The 23,023-nt window shown below is 38.3% G+C and overlaps 1 protein-coding gene across 1 annotated transcript in view; it reads left to right on the forward strand.

The window, feature by feature from the left end:
• The first annotated feature begins 14,832 nt into the window (after positions 1-14,832).
• The window catches only part of ASCC3 (activating signal cointegrator 1 complex subunit 3), a 363,321-nt gene continuing 355,130 nt past the window's right edge, over positions 14,833-23,023 (forward strand). The window contains exons 1-2 of the mRNA XM_012438418.3: positions 14,833-15,092; positions 22,794-22,924. Of these exons, the coding sequence (XP_012293841.2) occupies positions 22,835-22,924 (90 nt within the window). The 5' untranslated portion in view covers positions 14,833-15,092; positions 22,794-22,834. The remainder of the gene's footprint in view (positions 15,093-22,793; positions 22,925-23,023) is intronic.

Genomic DNA, 23,023 nt, shown 5'->3' on the forward strand with positions numbered 1-23,023 from the left:
CATAGGCCAAGTGTCTCTGAGATGTTTTCTTTCAGCTAAATGGTAAATGTCTCAGAGACTCAATTTCCTTATTTGCTTAACCTAGATAATAATTAATAAAGTTAAATATCAGAAACAAGAACATAGCCTGGCAAACAGCAAGTAGGTGTTCAGCAAGTCAACCATCATCTGTAAAAGCCGCAACATTGTTTTCTTGTCACTTTGCCAACTCATAGTAGCTGCTCAATATATACCAATTGAATGAATGAATGAAACTTCAAATTAACCAAGAGAATTAGTTAAATAAAGCTTTTAGTTTCAGCCTCTTGAGCCTATGAAATCAGAATCTTATGCCTGACTTGAACCTTGCCCTTCCTGATGCATAATTCTGTAATACCTGCCTGCCTGGCCTGTGATTTGATTGACTTCAATTTCCCCGGTCCTACTTGAGCTGCTAAGATGGCATTTCAGTCTTCAGCCTGTTTTATCCATTTAAGTTCTGTACAAATACAGAACTTGTTAAATATCTCACCAAGAAGAAAAAAATCTGGCAACTCATATCTAATCTCAGAAGGGAACTAAATCTATCAAAATAGTCATTGAAAATTATTTAAAACAGAAACTTGACATGAATAATACTAAGTAGCCCCTTAACCTTTAAATCTTTTAATTTCACTTTTACTATAAGGGAAATAGTTCCACAGTGATGACTCTTCAACACATTTATACTAAAAAAAAATAATTATTTTCAAAATTTAGATATAATTTTTGAGAAATTCACTGTTTCTTACAGAGCTCTTTAGGAGTTTCACTGTTTCTAGGGGGAGCTTTTGACACTTGCCCAATCCCCCACCCTTAAAAATTACTGAAATGCTGCTACTTAGCCTTGTTTTCCATTCATTGTCAGTTCTGGCATTGCAGTCTACTGGGAAACTCTCAATTTTATTTTCTAACTATTGCCTAACTTTAAAAGGAATGTTCAAGTTTAGTAATCTTGGTAGAATTCTCATACTTATATGTGTCAGACAATTAGAGGGGAAAAAAAGTTAGTACTCATACTTCGATCTTAATTCTCTTGTCAGGTATGTTGAGATGTTTTATGATCATTCAGTTTTTAAAAATACAAACTCATGGAATCAATCATTGAAGGAACACATTTTGAAGAAACAAATTAATTTTAGGGTTTAAATGCAACAAATTCTCCATATAGAGAAGTGAAAATTCAGAAGGGATGTAGTAAGTAAAGAATTTGTGCTTGCTCAAAGAGAAGGCCTAGCCTTATAGGATTGTCTATTTGTCTGGGGGACTTGGATCAAACTAGGTGTCTAGCAATGTGATTTAGGGTGGGGGCTAGCCACACACATACAGTTTTATGTTTGGGGCTAGCCAACCAAAAACACCAACAATATAACTTAAGGGGGGAGCTTTGGGTCACACAGTGTCACAATATCAATGGTCCTGGATTCTAAGATTAACCAAATGGGCAACAATCAATCAATCAATCAATTATGCCTATATGATGAAGCCCCCCCTAAAAAAACCACTGGACACTATACTCAGGTAAACTTCCCTGATTTGCAATACTATATGCATACTGTTACACATAGATGACAGAACAGTAACATCTTAATTTCATGGCTAGAAGACAACTGAAATTTTGCATTTGAAACTCTCCTGGACAACATTTCATATATGTCTTTCCTTGGCTGATCTTAATCTGTACCTTTTCCCTTTAATAAACCATAACCATGAGTATAACAGCTTTCAGTGAGTTCTTTGAGTCTTTCTAGCAAATTATCAAAACTGACCTGGTGTGGGGAACTCTTTAAACCTGCAGTTGGTTTCAGGAATTAGACTGGGGACTGTGCTTCTAAGTTTGTAATTGGCTCAAACTTCTCAGGGAATTTCCATGTTTGTTTTAATAAAAAATTACAGCAAATTAACTTGACTGTCATTTTAGAAGTACCAAGCTGTACTACAATGGTGCAGGATAAAAGTTATGCTGGTTTTGGCTTATCCTTAAGGTAAGTACAACCTGTCTTTGAAGTCTAAAGATTAATGAAATCTTTAATGTATAAAATTGTATAATAAAAAACATCTTCCACACTGTCATTAGGTTCTCTCCATAAGAAAAGTCCTTTAAAATAGAAGGTGGAAAATATATCCTTCTAGCACCAAAAGGCCTCACAAATTAAGGCCAGGATGGCAACAAATTGAAAAATAGTAAGTGACATACCACATGATTTTCTTCATATGAAGTTCAAAATTAGGAATACTAGTCTATGTCTATAGAGATCAGAATAGTGGCTAATTTGGGGTGGGTGAGGTGGGGTGGGGATTTAGGTGCTGACTAGGAGGAATCATAAGGGAATTATACAGAGTGTTGGAAATGTTCTAAATCCTGATTTGAGTGGTAGTTATGTTGTAGAAAAAATGGGTTCTGGTCACACAAACAGGAAAAGTTAGGCACACAGACAGTTGTAAGAGTGAGGAGAAATGGAATTTACTGGGCAAAAAGGAAAAAAAAAAACTCTCAGCAAAGCAAGAGGGGTTCCTGTTAACCAGACCCCATCTCACAGATTGAATCCCAGGTCACCACATAGGAACTGAAGACCCCAGGCTCCTCCTGCTGCAAATGGCGTGAACTTCACGAGGCTCATAAATAGTTCAAAATAAGTTTCCTTGACTCTGATAAATGAAACAAGGATCAGCCACATTCCAAGCAAAAGTCAAAAAGATTGCTTCAGTTTTCTATTTCAGTCCATTTAGTTAACTATTGTGTTACTTGATATCAGTGAACATTTTACTCTTCATAAGTCCTGTACACAAGTCCTTTATTCCAATGTCACAATTTCCAAAGTTATCAGAAACCTGTATTTGAGAACCCCTGTCAGAGTAGTATAGCTTATTATAAACCATCTTTAGAAAAGAATCAAAATAAGACAATTGTCTGTGAATAACAAAATGTCCAGGGTAGTTACAGTTAGAAACAAAATTGACAAAGAAGATTCATTATCTCTGTGTTTTACAAGAACTTAATATATCTGCCTTAATTATGATTGATAGCATATACTTTAGATACTAGAACTTTAGAAATCTCATACAATGTTGGAACATATATTAGTATTATTCACCAAAATATAATCTAAAGAAGATTGAACACTATTTTGGCAATAGCATGTAGCTAAAGATGTCAAATAATCCTGTTTACTGGTCTTTCAAATACTCCAGTTGCCCTCTGCAGCATCCAAAATCCAGGCATAAGCGAGGACAATCTTGAAACTGAGGTTTGATTTTTGGGAAGCCTTTTAAATATGCAGAGATTTAAAATACTTGATGTTATGAAACAGAATTCCAGATTACCATAAGCTATTTATTTTGCCAAAATGCCTCAGAAATACAAAAAAGCAAAAACTTTTTATAACTATTTACAAATTTTGCTTAAAATGCCTTAAGAGTACCTTGTGCTTTTATTTCAATGCTCAATTTACAGAAAAACCATATAATACCCTTTTGAATTTAGTCAATATATTCACAGACGGAATTTTTGCAAGATTAATTTTTATAATCCTTCCGCCACTTGTTTGAACTTTAGCTTTATCTTATCTAATTTAAAACAATTCTTTAACCCTAGGCAAAAATTTACATTTCCATGCCTTTTTATAATCTTTTACTAAAAAATGTTATTGTTCTTACACCCCTCACGGTAAGTCTATTTCCAGTAGTTTCAATTATATTTTTAATTTTTTAATATTTAACTTTAATATAAAACCTAAGTAGTTTTAATTATGTGCTAGGTGCAGCAAAGGTTTGATTCCTTTCCTGCATCATTAAGGGCATAGTCAATTTTATATGTGCCTGAGTCTCACCAATTGTGGAGCAGCCAATTCAAATAGTTCTCAAAACCCAAAAAGCAGTTTATAACCTTAAAACATTTAGAAAATCTAGTATCTGACCTGCATAATTTAGTTCATTTATTTACATTTTGACAACATCTGGCATTTTACCAATAATTTTTTTTTTTTTGAGATAGAGTTTCACTCTCGTTGCCCAGGCTGAAGTGCAATGGTATGATCTTGGCTCACTGCAACCTCTGTCTCCTGGGTTCATGTGATTCTCCTGCCTCAGCCTCCCAAGTAGTTGGGATTACAGGCATTTGCCACCATACCCAGCTAATTTTGTATTTCTTTAGTAGAGACAGGTTTTCACCATGTTGGTCAGGCTGGTCTTGAACTCCTGACCTCAAGTGATCCACCTGCCTTGGCCTCTCAAAGTACTGGGATTACAGGCATGAGCTACTGCACCTGGCCCCAATAATCTTTAAGGCTGTTTTTATTTCTCGAATATTAAAGTCACATGAATTAAAAGGTATCACAGCTTTTATCTTCCCTTTAAAAAATATTTGATGAAAGCACTTGTCTTCCTTTAGGCCAATTAATTAGAGCTATTTTTATAGACATCAAACACACAACACATATATAAAACTACACAGACAGGCAGAAGAAAACCCAGTTGCCACAAGATCTTTCACTTGCCAGTCTCCTATTTTGATTATTGGTCTCCTGGTGGAGCTCTTTGAGAGACAGGGCCAGGAAAACATGTAGCTTTTAAGGCCTAATAAACAGGCATAATTGAAAGCAGAAACAGATTTTGAGAGGGATCTAACTGCTTTTAATTCCTGGGTTCCATTAGGAAAACAGAGGTCTCTCCCTTCTTATACATGCATTAAAAGTTGCAAGGCAAAATGGAGAAAAAAGAATTCCGTTGACTGAGAAAAAAACTTTTTCCACTGGGAGGCCGAGATGGGAGGATCACGAGGTCAGGAATTCAAGACCAGCCTGGCCAAGATAATGAAACCCCATTTCTACTAAAAATACAAAAATTAGCCGGGCATAGTGTCAGGCACCTGTAATCCCAGCTACTCAGGAGGCCAAGGCAGGAGAATCATTTGAAACTGGGGGGTGGAGGTTGCAGTGGGCCAAGATCGCAGCACTGCACTCCAGCCTGGGTGGCAGACTGAGAATGTCTCAAAAAAAAAAAAAAAACTTTTTCCAGCAAAACAAGAGCCCAGAAGAGAAAAACATTAAGACCTTTTAAATATACTCATAATTTGGATATCCACTTTTGTGTTTAATGGGTTCATGAAGATTTATTTTAATTACATAAATTTATGTACAATGGATTGTGACATGAGATAGATTTCCTACTGTGGCTTTGGGTCAAAACATTTTGGAAGCCACTGTTTTAGAGACACCACTCCAAATCTTGCTCAAAAGTGAGAAACGTGGAGTACTCATATCACAGGATGTGTGAAAGATTATAATCAAGGGCATCCAAGGTGGCTCATGCCTGAGAGGCTGAGGTGGGCAAGTCACTTGAGACTAACCTGACAGATATGGTAAAACCCCATCTTTACTAAAAATACAAACAAACAAACAAACAAACAACAAAAAAAAAACTTGCTGAGCCTGGTGGCACATGTCTATAATCCCAGCTACTTGGGAGGCTGAAGCAGAAGAACCACTCAAACCTAGGAAGCAGAGGTTACAGTGAGCCGAGATTGCACTCTAACCTGGGCAACAGAGCAAGACTCCATTTCAAAAAAAAAAAAAAGTTATAATCAGATATGAGGCAAAAATGGTAAGATTGGACTAGAATGCCATGCTAAAAAGTGTGGTGATGGGGAAGTTAGAAAGGCTTCTATTGGGGAAGGCAAGTATTTAAGTTTTTTGAATATCTAATACATTTTTATGGTTCAAGGCCCCAAAAGTATTGCAGAGCATGTAGTGAAAAGTCTCACTTCCACCCCATCCTCCAACCCTTTAGTTAGTTAGTTCTCTTGTGACAGATGTTATTAGTTTTTTGGGTATCTTTCCAGAGATGTTTTATGTATGTAAAAATAACTGTGTATGTTTTTATTTTGTCCCTTTTTTACATAAATGATAGCAGACCACGTACCACATAAATTTTGTTTTTTTTTTTTTTATACCTATTACGGGATTGCTCTATCACAGTAAAGGAAAAGCTTGATGGAAGGTTGTTGAGGAAGGAAAATTACTAGATCTGGTTTATAGGTTAAGCAGTCAAGGCTAAATTAGAAAAACAGAATGTTCCCTTCAAATTTGATCTCAAAACTCACCTTAGGTGCTCCTCCCTTTCTTGTCTTAAAGTTCTTAAACCACCCTCCAGCTAAACACAGGTGAGGCTGTGTGCTATAAAGCCCAGATTAATTCTCGATTTCTTACTATTTCCACCAACATTTTATTTGTTTCCCTTTGGGTTTTTAGGACTCTCTCCCTTTGCTTCGGATATCCACTTTCAATTAAGCTGAATGCTCTTTAAGAAAATCCTTTCAACACCCTTATTACCTGACTTTAGACATGCCAAGCAGCCAATATTTCTGGCTTTTAAACTTTACTAAAAGCTCAGGGAAAGCAAAATCCAAGGCAGTTCATGGAGGGGAAGAGAATCGACAAAGGGCAAAGGTCACACAGATATCAAAGCAGAAAGGAGTCATTTCCCAAGTCAGGATTGAATCTAGGCTGTGTAGACACTAAACAAAGCGTTGCCATGGGTTTACAGAACATGCTCTCAAGGACCTAAAACAAGATGGAGGCCTGTAGCCAAGTTTGTTGCTGACCATGCTGACCATTCCAAAAGTCATGCAAAGCGCACCAGATTGGCTACAGCTTAAGACCAATCTCACAAATTTTTTGTTAACTAAAACTTTACAGAGAAGGTGAATGGTGATCATTGGGATCCTGGCCTGGTAAAATGTTTTCCAAAAAGGAAAAAAAAAAAAAACCCTCTAACATAAAAATTAACTGCTGATTGGATAGAGAAAATGAAACAAAAGTTAAAGTGCAAGGTTGGAAAGATGCCTGGGGGAAGAACTTACTCTTATGCAAATAGTTACTTTCCCTGCCCCAGGCTTGGACCCAGCAGCAGTCTGGCAAGCCAACTTTGCAGGGCCTGAGCCCCCAAGGTAGCCTTGGGGCCTAGGTAATGGCTGTGGCTCATTCCTGCCCTGCGGTTGGACACTGCATACACGTGGTATTCAGGGCCACACACCCCAGCTGGGAAAGAAGGTAGGTGGGGCGCCACTGCTTGCCCAACCATCCCACAGGCATGCCTATGGCTATTGGCATGGGTGTGGACCACTTCCCATATTGTAAAAGAAAGATATGTGCCCTTACTGTCCTTAAAAAAAAAAAAAAAAGAAGAAGAAGAAAAATGTCACAGAAACAAAATACTCAGAAATGAAAGTGAGAGATTTTCAGTCCACATTTCACTCACCCTTCTTCAGGTCCCAAGTTCTGGGTGCCAAAAATGTTGTAGAAAAAAACCAGGTTCTTGTCACATGACCAGGAGAAGTTTGGCACACAGACACTTTGAAGGGTGAGGGAGAACGGAATTTACTGGGTGAAAAAGAAAAAAACTTAGCAAAGCGAGAGGGGTTCCCATTAACAGGTCCCCACCTCACAGATTGAATCCCAGGTCACCACACAGGAACTGAAGAAATCAGGCTTCTGCCACCTGCAAAAGGCATGAATTTCCATAGGCTCCACCCTATCCTCCCCGTGCCCAGGCCAGTAGGAGCTTCTCCCAGGACCCTCCCTTATCTTCCTCCTGCATCTATCAGTTGTATGAAGTGGTGTATAGCACTGTTTACTTAAGGTTTCTATACTATGGAACACTTCAATGTTTAAAAAAGCTTTAGCTCAATTTCGAAAAGTTCTTGGTCAAACAATAAAGGAAACACTGATTGTAAAAAGAAAACTATTTAACAAATACTTACTTGTGTCTACTATGTGTCAGGCATTCTGCTGGTACTGGTGGATACAACCTAAAGCAAAAACATAGAAGTAAAACTGGCTTATACACTGAATCAGCCACCAGCAACAAATTATAATTTTAAAATTCAATGGCTTTATTTTCTAGAATGAATCCTACAAATAAATCTTTTAAGAGTTCACGGGCCGGGCGCGGTGGCTCACGCCTATAATCCCAGCACTTTGGGAGGCTGAGGCGGGTGGATCACGAGGTCAAGAGATCGAGACCATCCTGGTCAACAAGGTGAAACCCCGTCTCTACTAAAAAATACAAAAATTAGCTGGGCATGGTGGCGCACGCCTGTAGTCCCAGCTACTCGGGAGGCTGAAGCAGGAGAATTGCTTGAACCCAGGAGGCGGAGGTTGCGGTGAGCCGAGATCGTGCCATTGCACTCCAGCCTGGGTAACGAGCGAAACTCCGTCTCAAAAAAAAAAAAAAAAAAAAAAGGATTCACATACGAAAGGTTTTATAAATAAATTCTACCTATACTTATATGATCAATTCAAATTTCAGCTTTCTGCAAAGGATTTTAATCTCCTGCAGCCAACAAAGGCCTTTCTTTAATTTGGACTCCTTTTGTATTCATAAAAAAAACTACCACACAACTCAGCACCTAATCGTTCTTAAAAAGCCTGTGGATGTTAAATTTGTCTCCTATCCAAACTGTAAGTTCTTGTAAATTCCTTGAGAATAGAGATCATATCATATTTTTCTTTGGAGTGTTTTACAATGCTTAGGAAAGTGTGGATTATGTGATATATGCTTAATTAGTTGTTGGTAGAGTGAATGAAAATTTCACTTGATCATATTAAAAAAATTAAGAATAGTTTATAAATTTCAGGAAAAAATAATTTTTAAAATAATACCCAGCATTTTACTTTGCCATTTTCTATTAGCTCAATTTTCATGTGCTTGAAAGAGATAAAAGTTATTATTGGCACTCCATTCCATTCTGTTCCCTGAGGTTCAGTTCTAATAAGAACTGAAGAGTGCTACCCTTAACTGCTTAATACCAGTATGTTTGCTTTAATTGAGGCAAAGCTTTATGGATGAAACATTTATCTCTAAGTATCTCTTTATCTCTTACAGTAATAGAAACCATACTTTTTATCTGAGTATATAGTTGCCTAAAATAAGGACTGTATGTTCTAGCTTTCCTTGCAACTGGATGTGGGCATATGACTTAAGTCTGGTAAATAGAATCACTGTAAGTGATAGGTGGACTTTCAACTCATGTACCCAAAGGTATGTCCTTTTCTTCCCCTCTTCCTTTTAGACTGCTTCTTGAAATATATATGATCATGACTGTGAGCCATTTTGAACTATTAGATGAAAACAACACAAACATCATATTTTTAATGTCTGAGAGCTCTTTTTGCTCTATCATTGCTCCTTTTTCAAAGTACCTTGTTCATATCTTGTAGATGTAATATGTTCTCAATTCCGTATTAATTGGGGTGCTTCTTAAAAATCTTCTTTTATTTCTGCTTCCTTGACTCCTTTAGAGTTAGTTTTTCTGTTTTTCTTTGTATTTTCTTTCATGATATGGATTTTCCTTATTTGCCTGTTAATTCTGCATTGTATGTTCAAATATATACACACACACACACACACACACACACACACACACAACATATACAAGCAGCCGATGCTTTTCTTTTTGTAGGTAAGAGGTCTGCCAGTTCTCTCTCCTGGGTAGGAATTATGAATATGTGGCTAAGTTAGGTAGGGCAGGGCCAGGAATGCCAAATATGAGGTTTCACTTTAGATGAGTAGGCAATTAGCTGGTTCTGAGGATGCTGGCCCTGAATGCCAGAATGAGAATGGTTTTCTCCTATCATCAACCTAAAAGCTTTCACTTTTCTGTACTATTTATTCAATTAATTTGGAGAAGATCTGGGGGTCATTTTTGGTTCCCGTTTTTGTCTGGTGGCAGATATTAATCTCTTTTGCTTGCTCTTGGTGTATATGGATGAGAAAGAGCAATGTGTGGTGATAGATTCAATTGTACCATATTTAGAATGTGATCCCCATTTTCAGCCCTTATTCTCACTTCTGCCCTATCCTGTGTAGCTTCTCCACTATATTTTTTAGGTTGTGGTTTCAGTCAAATCATTACTATTTGCTTTGTTTCCCAAGAATTTTTGAAATTTTATTTGCTTTTCTTGACATCATCTCCTCTCTTCTACTCACGTAAGTATATGCATACAGGCACACATTATATTTACTCCTTTGCTTATTCTTCATTTTTTCTGCTTCTACATGTTTGTTTCGATTGTGTGTAGGAAAGGATAGTAGACAAATTATTTGCCAAGTTCACCATCTTGAACAGTAATTTAAGAAAAATCCTTTATATATTGTAAGCATATATTTTGAAGCTTGGCTAAAACATATTGCAGGATTCTCCAAAGCTGATTGTCACTTGGTCACATGACCACCTGTACAACATTCTTATTCAAAGGGAAATGAAATTACTTTGGGAGAAGCTCACATTTCTTGAGTTGTTTGGAGCTTTTATAAAATCATCTTATTGGTTAAGGAAGAGGAGAGAAATGGTGATTGAGGAGGCAAACAGCAGTGTCTTCCATGGTAGTAATCTAATTTTTTTCTTTTCTAATATAATTTATTTAAAAGAGTGAGAAAACATTTTAGAATTGAGTCTTTTATTAATCAGCATTCCCCAAAGGTTAAGCATAACTTCAGAAATAGAACTGCACTGGAATGCAGTAAAGATGGAATTTTAAGACTTGGTGTTGCAAGATGAGGCAGGGGTGAAAAAGGGCAGGGAAGAACTGGCTGACAATAGATAAAACAAGAAAGGCCTAGAAGCTGAGGCTATGGCACACTGGTGAGCTAGGCAGACCTAGAGGACACACATACTAAAGGAGATACCCAGAGACTGACGGGCTGGAAATCGTTCTGAAACTTGGCAGCCCATCCTGACAACCCATGAAGTGACAAGTCTGAGAATGAAAGGCTAACATACTACAGGATAATGAAACATAAAATGAAAAAAAGTCAAAAGCATGAATGATTCTATTGAGCTGTAGAAAAACAGGCTGGAAACACTTCCACCTCAAAATTTTCTAGGGACAATTTTGAGATAATTTAAGGCACTCTCTGCAGAATGAAATGTTACATACACACAAGACACAAACATATGATTTTAAATAAATGGGTTCAAATTATGTATATATTATCTTGCAAGCTTTTTCATTCAACTGTACATCTTGGGTATATTCCCATATCAAGCAATACAGATTAACATCATACTTTTTTACTGCCTCTAAAGTATTCCACTTTAGAGATGTATTACAATTTCTTTCAGTCCAATATTAAACCTTTTTTGGTATGATACTTTTTTTTTTTTTTTTTTGAGACAGGGTTTCACTCTCTTACCCAAGCTAGAGTGCAATGGTGTGATCATGGCTCACTATAGACTTGACCTCCTAACTCAAGTGGTCCTCCTGCCTTAGCCACCTGAGCAGCTGAGACTACAGGTGCATGCCACCACACCCAGCTAATTTTCATATTTTTTTTTGTAGAGACAGGGTTTTGTCGTGTTGCGCAGGCTGGTCTCAAACTCCTGGGCTCAAGCAATTCACACACTTCAGCCTCCCAAAGTGCTGGGATTATAGCTGTGAGTCACCACACCCAGTTGTATAATACATTTTTTAAATTTTGAGACGAAGTCTCACTCTGTTGCCCAGGCTGGAGTGCAGTGGTGTGATCTCAGCTCACTGCCACCTCTGCCTCCTGGGTTCAAGTAATTCTCCTGCCTCAGCCTCCTGAGTAGCTGAAATTACAGGCATGCGCCACCACACCCAGCTATTTTTTTTATTTTTTATTTTTAGTAGAGACGGGGTTTCACCACGTTGGCCAGGCTGGTCTCAAACTCCTGATCTCAGGTGATCCGCCTGCCTTGGCTTCCCAAAGTGCTGGGATTACAGGCATGAGCCACCGTGCCTAGCCTGTATAATACATTTTTAAATGCAGTGTGGTGTTTTGTTCTGTTTTTCAGTTAGAGATGGGTTCTTGCTCTGTTGCCTAGGCTGGAGTTAAATGGCATGATCATAGGTCACTGTAGCCTCAAACTCCTGGCCTCAAAAAAGCCTCCCAACTCAGCCTCCTTAGTAACTAGGACTACAGGTATGTACCATCAAGCCTGGATACATTTTTTTTTTTTTTTTTTTTCTGTAGAGATGGGGGTCTTCCTATGTTGCCCAGGCTGGTTTTGAACTTCTGGCCTTAAGTGATCCTCCTGCCTCAGCTTCCCAAAGCACTGGGATTACAGGTATGAGCCACTGTGCCTAGCCCACTGCAATGAGTTTTAATTAGTTTCCCAGCCATGCAGTAAATCCAACCCACCCTACTCAATATTGCCAAAATAATCTCCCATTCCCATTTTGTGATTGCCAAACACTGACTGCCTATTATACTCAATTCTTTAAATTCAAAATTGAGTCTCCTTATAGACTAGTTTGTTTACATTTTAACTTTGTCACTACCTTCTATTAAGGATGTTCCATTACAGATAAATAGGTTACTCATTATATCGAATGCAGTTATAGTTTTGTTTCTTGGCTTTCCTCATGGCATACTTTCTGGACAGTCTTTCTGTGTCATCAGGGGCCATTTTCATTAGGCTGTCTTTCCACTAACATCTAGGGAAGCTGGGCTTGATGGCATGTACCTGTAGTCCTAGACTTGGGAGGGTGAAGCAGAAGAATCATTGAGCATAGGAGTTCAGCGTTGTTCTGCACAATGGTCATGCTTGTGAATGGCCAGTGCACTTGCACAATACAGCAAGACCCCAATCTCTTGGGAAAAAAATTGAGGAAAACCCAGGGACTAGAAAGAGCACAAAGATAGTTCTTAGAGTTCAATGAAATAAGGCCATTCCTCAGTATGCACAAGGGATTATTTCCAGGACATCCCCACATACCAAAACCCCAGGATGCTCAAGTCCCTTATACAAAATGGTACAGTATTTGCATATAACCTATGCACACTGTCCCACATACTTTAAACCAACTCTAGGTTACTAATTATACCTAATACAATAGGAAGTGCTATGTAAACAGTTGTTATACCCATATTGTTTAGGGTATAATGACAAGAAAAAAAGTCTGTTCATGGTCAGTGCAGACATAACCATTCTTTTTCTTTTCCATTGTTTTTCTTCTAAAGTCGGTTGAATCTACAGATACAGAACCCATGGCTACAGAGGGCTAACCAGGTCTATTAATAGAAATATGGTGATCATAGAAACATGATGCAAGCCACCTATGTAATTTAAAATTTTCTAGAAGTCACATAAAAAAGTAAACAGTTGAAATTGATTTTAACATATTTTATTTGATCCATTATATATTATGTCAACATGTAATCAACATAAGAATTACAATATTTTACATTTGTTTTCTAAGTCTTTGAAATCTGGTGTACATTTTGAACTCATTGCATGTCTGTTTGGACAAGCCACATTTCAAATGTCAATAGGCATATTTAACTGGTGGCTACCCTAATGGATAGGGGAGTTTTAGCCAGTATATTTTCAATTCATTTCTTCTCCCTTAAGCCTCTGGAACTGTGATGGGAATAATCTGTCATGTGAATTCCTAGCACTTATTAGCACCTCTCATTATCACGTGGCCTCCTTGAATTATTTATTTTTGTGATGAATTTGTCTTGTCTCAACTAAATTCTATGAAGTCCAGGATGAAAGACACATGTAATCTCAAGACTGGAAATACCTTTAACAAAACCATCAACTAATTCTTCTGTTGATGTGTGGTACCAAGTCCCTATTAAGTGAGCATTCAGAATCTCCTTGAAGCAAAATCCTGTCGTTGAGGTATTCACAATGCTAAGGTAGGCAATTCTTTAGGTAGTGCTACAAAAGGGTATCTTCTTTTCAGGATCTTAAATCTGTTCCCTGAAGTTTGCATCACATAAAACAAATCTACTTCACATGATAGGTCACTTCATATTTGGAGATAGTCCAGTATATTTCTCTCTTCTGGTTAGTCCTGGAAGGTTTAATCAATACTTCTTCAGGTGCCCTGTTTTTGACTTCTCTTCATCATTTTGCTCTTCTCTAAATTAATTTCAACTTGATTGAGGTCTTCTTCAAAGGCTGAACACAGCACTTCGAGGTGGTCTGACCAGTAAAGATAATAACTGGATCACTATTTCACTGTTGGCTGCCTCTATAAAATAGTGCTACCAGGCATCGGGACACATTACCTTAGGAGGAAGCAGGAATGGCAGAGGAGAGTCATAACAAACACATTAACTCATACTATCTTTGCATCGTTGGCTGTTAGTCCAGAACTCTTTGCAGATAAACCACACAGTTCTTCAGGTTAGTTTTTCTTCATATCTTCCTATCTTTTCAATCGAGTTAGGGAATCCTCTGGCATTCTGTTTTTGGAAGAGGTCTTCTGACCGAAGGACCGACTTGCAGAGATCCATAAACAGAAAGCTTATGGAAAACAGGCCTTGACACCAGAAAACTATACATACTGTTCAGCAGCCCGAGGGCTTTGGCTGAAGACGATAGCAACTACCCGTTTATTCATTCAAATCATCTTCTTTTACCTTTAATAGGAATTATTTCCTTCATGTATTTACCTTACGGAGAAGGGCGGGGAGAAGTCGCAGCAGACTGAAGTAAATGCAGGGGAAGAACTCACAGAGAGAGAGCAGAGGATGGCAGGCCTGGCCCGGCGCGGGCAGCCAGGGGACCTCGGAGTAGCCCAGCGCGCGCGCATGCGCGCCCGCGCCCGCCCGAGGGCGCATCCCCAGCGTCTCCGGGACCTTCCGCCTCTGCTCCTAGAAGCTCAGCCGGCGAGAGGCGGGAGACGCCGGGCGGGAGGCGCGGGGCTGGGGGTAGGAGGCAGGAGGCGGGGCGGGGCGCGCACGCGGGGAGGGGCGAGGGGCCGGGAGCCTACGAGCCGACGTGCCGACGTTGGCGGTGCAGCGGGCGGTGACGTGTAGGCGGGCGCCGGCTCCACCGCGTCCCTCCTCCCCGGGTCTGTGAGTCTGTGGGTCTGGCTGGCTGATGGTCCTTGCACGTGGTTCCTTATGACTGAGCGCGACCCCCGCAAGCCCGGCGTGGAGAGCGGACGGGGCGCCCCGGTACAGCTGCCCACTGGCATCTTTGGCCCTACCCCTCTGCTCCTCACCCGGCGTGGGAAGTTAAAGTAAAACCGAAAGGGAAGGAGGCGCGGTAGGAGCTGACAGAGTGTTGGGAAACGTGTGAGCCGGCCTGAGAGGTGAGGAAGTGGAGGTGGAGGTGGAGGTGGGAGGAGAAGAAGGGTCGCCGCGACCAGGGAGCTGGCAGGAGGCGGGGACGGCGGGGCGGGCAGTGCTACCCGCGGAGCGATTCTCTTCTTGCCTCCGGGGCAAGTCCCGACCTGTCATCCTTTTTCTGGGCCTCAGATCCAGTCCGGGATCTCGCACCAATACCACCCATTCCTAGAGTTTGTAGGTGGGGTTGGGGATAGAAAACTTAACCTAAGCCACGTATTGTCCAGGTGTTAAGCCACAACGTGGTCAGATGGGGTGGTTTTTCTGTCCCATGCATGGGTAATTTGTTTTCTTTCTTTTTTTCTGTTACAAAGCCTTGGTAACTTCGTTTTCTTCAAGTAGATTTTGGGAGAGAAATCTTCCTCGTATTTCCCCCCGCCCCTACACACACTGAAAAGTAAATAGGTAGCTGACCGTGTTGGATTGTGGGTGAATTTAGCAATCGAGGAACCTAGAATGTCATTTTGAAATAAATAAATGTATATGTGGGTGCTAGGGAGGTTTTGTGCGTACTGGGCAGTTGTTTCAAATAGGTTTCTTATCATAAATTAACTTATTTATGGAATGCAGTGTGCTAATGGTATTTGCTATTCTTTGGTTTAAAAGAAGCATAATTCTATGGACTGCTAAAAGTTTAATGTGTTACCACATGTACATTCAAACTAATAATTACATTTTCTTTCTTTCTAAGTTAGGTTAGATTGATAGCTTTTTTTTTTTTTTTTTTTTTTTTTTTTTTTGAGACGGAGTCTTGCTCTTTTGCCAGGTTGGAGTGCAGTGGCATCGTTGGCTTTTAGTCCGATCTTGGCTCACTGCAACCTCTGTCTCCCAGATTCAAGCGATTCCCCTGCCTCAGCCTCCTGAGTAGCTGGGACTACAGGCGCGTGCCACTACGCCCGGCTAATTTTTTGTATTTTAGTAGAGACGGGGTTTCACCGTGGCCAGGATGGTCTCTATCTCCTGACCTCATGATCCTCCCGCCTTGGCCTCCCAAAGTGCTGGGATTACAGGCGTGAGCTACCCCGCCCGGCTGATAGCTATTTTCATTATCACCAGATTTTATGTTTCATAGATTGAAATCCTTTTTCTGATTTTCACAGTTCTCAAAAGTTGAGAATTCAGCTTTTGGTTTTACTCTGGATTGTGCTCCAGTTTATGTTGTGTATTATTTTTAATGATGGTTATAATAGTCTTGCATGAGAAAAATGATCTTTAAAGGTGCTGTTAAGCATAGGCTAAATAACCTTATTTGTATGAGTGAATTAATTTTTCATGGTTCAGCTTTCTTGATCCCTGCTGAACAGTTTTTTGTCATTCATTCATTCAAGTCTTCCTATGTGTCAAACGCTGTGGTAGGCCTAGGAGAGAAAGAGAGAGACAATCTCTGAGCTCATGAACTTTTCTATAATCCAGAAGCCTCCTTTTAAAAGAGAATCTTGATGGGTTCTTTCTCATGCCATGGATCTGTAGTTGACCAAACCAAAGCTTTTTAAAAGTTATTTTCAGTGTATATATATAACTGGCATTGAAAGAGGAGCAGATGATCTTGCTTCAACAGCATGATTTGATACTGCCTTTGATCAAAAAGAGACTATATGTATCAGTGGTTTTCCAGTTCAGAATACCAAGTTTTTCTTTTGTAAAGTTGGTTTAAATACAAGGTTCACAAGTGGAAATCAGTTTCTCGCCCCCCCCCCAAAAAAAAACTTTATCTTCACATTGATGTGATCGATCTTTGTGTCTCTGGAATGCCTGGGCTCAAGCAGTCCCCCTGCCTTGGCCTCCCAAAATGCTGGATTACAGGCCCCATTTTGTCTTTTCGTATGCTAATGAATTGACTGAGAATTTTGTCTTTGCTGGCTGGCTGCCCCTAGTAGCTTCAGGATGGGGGCTGGTTACTAGAAAGATCAAGAAATTATTAGAAGTTTGGAACTTTCATCCCCACCCCCTAGCTTCTTAGGGAGGTGAGAGAGGGGCTGAAGTAAATTAAGTTGATCACCAGAGGCCAAAGGTTTCATCAATGAATGAAGCCTCCATAGAAACCCAAAATGACAGGGTTCAGAGAGCTTCCAGAAGCTGAACGTGTGGAGATTCCTTGAGGTGGTGTGCCCAGGAAGTACATGGAAGTTCTGCATGGAAATTCCCTTCCCTTATAATTTACCTTATCCTGTGTATCTCTTCATCTGTATCCTTTCTAATATTCTTTATAATAAACTGGTAAACTTCTAATATTCTTTGTAATAAACTGGTAAACATGTTTCCTGGAGTTCTGTGAACCACTCTAGCAAATTAACTGAACCCAAGGAAAGGATCATGTAATGGCCAATTTATAGCTGGTCAGTCAGAAGTATAGATAAAAAAGCCTGGAGCTTGTAATTTGCATCAGAAGTGACGGGCAGCCTTGTGGAACTGAGCCTTCAATCTGTGGGATATGATAGTATCTCTAGATAGATAGTGTTAGAAATGAATTGGAGAACACCCATCTGATGTCTGCTGCAGAAGTGATTGCTTGCTTGGTGTATGGAAAGAAACTCATACACATTTTGTCACAGATGTCTTCTGTGTTGATGGTTGTGGTGTGAGGGCAGAGGAAAAACGGTTTGAGTTTTTTCCACTCTCTCAAGAAGGCAGGTGTAAATTCCTTGACTCTGCCTTCCAGAAGCTCATGGATTACAGTGGAATAATAATTTTGATGTTCAGATGTAATCTGTGCTAGACCCTTTTCCACTGGACAATTGTGGGAAGAGTTATACACGGCCTAACATGCATTGGGTCTGTTCCACATTTTCTAGAGAGTAATAGGTGTGCTTGTTTCATCTTTATGGGATGTTCTGGAATTTTCTTTTTGACTATGCTTGTCCTTAACTGGCACTGAAATATTTTTTTAGTTACTTGTTTTCCCAAGGACATTTAAAGGAAAAGCTTTACTAACTGGGCCAAAAGTAAAAGTAACACAACTTTAGTGGGGAGGATATTCTGAATATAAAGACTAACCTGCTTTAAGCCTGTCCAGGTTTTTTTTTCTCCCACTTTTGGGTGAAAACTAGGAAACCTAGTTAGAGGAATAAGTTAGAGAATGAGAGCCCCATACAAATTATTGTTTTTAGCCATTATATATTTTGTATTGTGTGAAAAGTAAATAATATGTGTCGATGTGTTTATTTATGTATTTTATTATTTTTGTCATGCTTTCTCTATTCTGCATGCTTCAGATGTGTTTCCTGATTTGATTGGGAACTATTCAAGGACAGTTGCTTCTTGCTTAAGGATGAGTTAGCATCTAAGATGAACTTGTTAGGTAGAAACTGTGAATAGCTAAGATTACCTTAGAGAATCCCTTAAGGGGACATCAGGTTGGCATAACTTACTGTATCTCAGCATATCCCACACAGCCATGTTTTCATCCTGATTTGGAATGTATCACAGTTTCTTTAGATGAACTCCCAGTGAAAAAATTGGTTTGTATTTAGTCACCACCTTGTGTGTTTCTTTAAAAAGAGAAAAAGTATTAAAAACTAGAGTCACGCAGTGTAGCAAGATGCTCACATTTTGAGATGCATGTGATTAAAAGAAACTAAAAGAGCAAGATTCTTGTTGCCCATCCCCCATTCACTCTGGAGCAGGTATTCAATACCTGAAATGGTAAGCAGAATCTCCAGTATTATTGTTTTTGTCTATCTCTGCCTTCCTTTTTTTGGCCACAGTGTTTGGTAGATTCAAGAAAGTTAAATGTACGTAGACTCTGCTGTATGAACCAATTGATGGCAATAAGGTTTAATACAAGTAAGAAATAAAAGGATAAAATTCTCCTTAGGATTTACCATGAAAAATCACCCCCTTCTGAAATGGCATAATGGAGGTTTATATTCGTGTGTGTGTGTGTGTGTGTGTGTGTGTGTGTGTGTATAATGTGTTGGCTGTTTTCTGAGTTCTGATCTTGCTAATGTTAACAGTATCACAACTCAATTTTTTAAAAAGGCATTGTAAAATATAAATATTTTTATTCACTGTTTATTTAATCCTTATTCATTGTTCATTTTTCAAGGTGTGTTTGTGAGTACAGAGTTCTATTTTAAGTATTGAAATCTTAAATTCTAATTTTACTGCATTTACAACCTACTCCTTCATGTCAGTGATTTTATGCCTTAATCTGTACTATATCACTTTGACTATTTTTATCCCTTCAATAATTCTCTAGTATCCAGAATTGCCAGCAACTAATTGCTGACTTTAAACTTGTTAGGAAATATAGTTTGGCTGTTTTGAAGATTTTTCTCATTTTTTAATAATGAAAAAATGCTAGTAACTATATTTTCCTAAAGTTGCTATCAAGCAGACCCTCTTTAGAGACACAGGTTTGGTTTATGAAGAATAAACATTACAATTTTTATATGTAGTACTTCAGAATAGTGTGTACTGGAGTTCTAGCTGACTGATTATTGGTTAATATCATCTCACAAAAAGAAATATGATACCACTAGATTAGTTTTCTCTTTATTTGGAATGTAAAAAAGGGCAGTTACATTTTCAAGATTTTCTTTTTATCCATACATGTGTTTAATTAACAATTTAAAGATTTGTTCAGATAGCCACAGCCAGAACTTCTGACGAACAGAAATAGGCCTTTAGGGTTTTAATCCTTTAGGAATTATATTTGTTCTGGGGCGTTAAATATTTATTATTAACAGAATTTTTCCTTTACGTATTTGTCATTTAGTGAATCATGCTAAATGTGGAGTAAAAATTAGTAAGGTAAAAATTGGTATGTAGGCCATTTTTTCTTAATTCTTATTCACTGTGATATCATAAACCAGAAATTTTAACTATGAATGTTATGACTCATCTTTAAGACCTCCTAGTTGATTTGCAGTGAAATCATGTCTGTTTTTAATACCTCATTTTTTTGTTTCTGATTTGTAATCTTAACTATTTTGCTTAAAGAATATGACCTGTATCAGGGGTCAGTAAACAGATTTGGTCACCCTGAGCCCAAGAATGGGTTTTACACTTTTAAAGTATCATAAAAAGGAAAGAATATATGGCAGTGACTGCATATGGCTTGCCAAACCTAAATTTATTTATTTATTTTATTTTTGAGAGCTTCTAACTCTGTCATCCTGGCTGGAGTGCAGTGGCGCAATGTCAGCTCACTGCTGTGTCCACCCCCTGGGTTCAAGCGATTCTCGTGTGTCATCAGTCTCCTGAGTAGCTGGGATTACAGGCGCCTGCCACCATGCCTGGCTAATTTTTGTATTTTTAGTAGAGATAGGGTTTCGCCATGTTAGCCAGGTTGTTCTCAAACTCCTGACCTCAGCTGATCCGCCCGCCTCGGCCTCCCAGATTTGGGGGATTAGGCATGAGCCACTGTGCCTGGCCTACACCTAAATTTTTTACTACTTTCTTTTTGCATAAAAGTTTACTAATTTCTGACTTACACTTATTCTTTGTAATTTGTTGAGATTTGCTTTATGGCCCAGTATACATAGACGATTTTTGAAACTGTTTAAGTGTACTTTAGAAGAATATGCATTTTTTTAATCAAGTTCAGGTTTCTATATTTGTTCATTAAATCAAACTTAGTAATTGTATTCCTCAGGTTCTCTATATGTTTATTGATTTTTTTATTTTGGAGGGAAGGTTGACTTGACCTGTTAATAATTGAGGTCTTTAAACTTTTACTTTGATGTTAGACTTGTCATTTCTCCTTGAAGTTTATTTGTTTTATTTTGACAACTATCCTAGCAGTGCATAGAAATTCAGGACTTCTATGTCTTCTTAGTGAGCTTTATCCTCTCTTATTATGTAGAGAGTTTTTTTTTTTTAATCCCTCCCTAATACCTCTTGTTTTGAAGCTAGTTTTGTCTGATATGCTATTTTTGATATAACCATCAGCTACATTTGGTTATTTACAGGAAGATCTTATCCTATCCCTTAACTTTCAGCCTTTCCTGTTCTATGTTTCCGGTGTAGCCCTAGTGTTTTACTTCTTTGTTGTTTTGCAGTTCATTCTGTCAGTCTTTTGAGAGGTAAACTTAATTTGTATTTATTATGATTATTGATATATTTGGATTTGCTTTTATTTATCCTGCATTATCTGTACTTAGTCCATTTGTGACAGCATGCATGGGTTATTTCTTCAGGTCTCTTCCAGGTCATCACTTTTATTTTTAGCTGTTGCTTAACCCATCTGTTGGTTGTTTTTAAATTTAATAAGTATATATTTTTATTTCTAAAAGTTATATTTTCAAATCAGCCTACACATATTTTATTATTCATTATTTTAAAAATTCTATTGTAGTTATTATAGTTATAGATAGTTATTTTGTATCTGATTATTCTAATATATTGAAATTTTTCCAAGTGTTACCCTTTCTGATAACTTCAAAAATACAGTAATCAGGAGGAACAGCAGGAGCAGAGAGTAGTCTGAAACATACTGTATGTCTTCCCTTTCCCAGTTCTTTCCTTTCCACATTGGACATTTTGGCATAGGTAATTCTTAGTTGTTGAGGAGCTGTCCCCTGCATTGTATGTTTAGTGGCATCACTGGCCTCTATCCACTAGAAACCAGTAGTCCCGTTCCCCCTCCCTTATAGTTGTGACACCCAAAATATCTCAGATATTGCCAGATGTCCCATGTGGGGCAAAATCATTCCTAACTGAGATGTTTTAAAGACTAACATAGCTTATGTGACGTTCTTCAGGGAGCCATGCCTTATAAATCTGTAGATAGTAGTTGTATTACAATAAGCAATCTTAAACTAGTACAGTCCTCCAAGAGTATTTCATAGTAATGGTAAATATTAATCTTTCTGCCTAGAAATTGCTTAGTCATCAGCCTGTTAAGAAGGAGATTAGACCAGGCCATCTGAATTCTCTTTTTCCCTATATGATCTTCCCCCTCATCAGCTGTTTTCTTTTCTGGCCTGTTTTCCAGTCTGTTGCCATTTTCGCCTTTTCTTCATTTTTCTTCCATTTATTCATTTAACAGATAATTATTCTAGTTCTGTTCTCCATTTGCTGGGGAGAGTAGTAAAATAGAAGTCTTTCTGTCATGAAGCTTACTTTTTATGGGGTGAAATAACACAAACATTAGTAAATAAACAAAGTACTCAGTGCTGTAAAGAGAATTAACATTTGGGGCTTTGACAGACAATGACTGGGTTGCCTGTTTTAGATGGGGTGGTCAGGAAAGGCTCCATCTTAGGAGGCATCTTTTAAGCCAAGAGTTCAGTGTGAAGCCAGCTATATGAACATCAAGGGAAACCCTTGCAAGCAGCGGTAACCACTGGAAAGTGGTGTAATTTGAAATCAGTGAGCATAAAACAAAATTAAAAAAAAATGAACAAGTGGTTTCATCTCTTTCAATATTATTGGCAGTAGTAATACAGTGTTTGAGGCCTGTACATGGGAATCTACAGAACACATTTTGAGGAAATGTTTGTTTCTTTTTCCTTTCTCCAACCATAGCTAATGCTTTATTAAAAAAAAAAAAAAAAAAAAAAAAAACTTCGTGGATAGAAAATAGGTCAGGATACTTTTTCAACATTTATAACAATTGCTTTTTAACTATTTTTTCTTTTTTCTCTTATATAGATTAATTTGTTGAGTTTGATTACCTCTGCTACCTCTTCTGAACAGATAAATATCATCTTGTTTTGTTTCAGTTTCAGGTTTCTTGTTATATGGATCACTGATTGAATAATAGATGGCTTTACCTCGTCTCACAGGAGCCTTGCGTTCCTTTTCAAATGTCACCAAGCAAGATAATTATAATGAAGAAGTGGCTGACTTAAAGGTAGATTTGTTAAAGGTAGAAATGTTGAACATCATTATAAACATAGACTATGGACAACTATTTGACATAGTTTTTCTCCATTCTATGTGCTTAACATGG

Source organism: Aotus nancymaae, unplaced genomic scaffold (assembly GCF_030222135.1).
Source record: "Aotus nancymaae isolate 86718 unplaced genomic scaffold, 86718_ANA_hifiasm-v0.15.2.pri h1tg000040l, whole genome shotgun sequence".
In the NCBI taxonomy this organism is placed as follows: Eukaryota; Metazoa; Chordata; class Mammalia; order Primates; family Aotidae; genus Aotus; species Aotus nancymaae.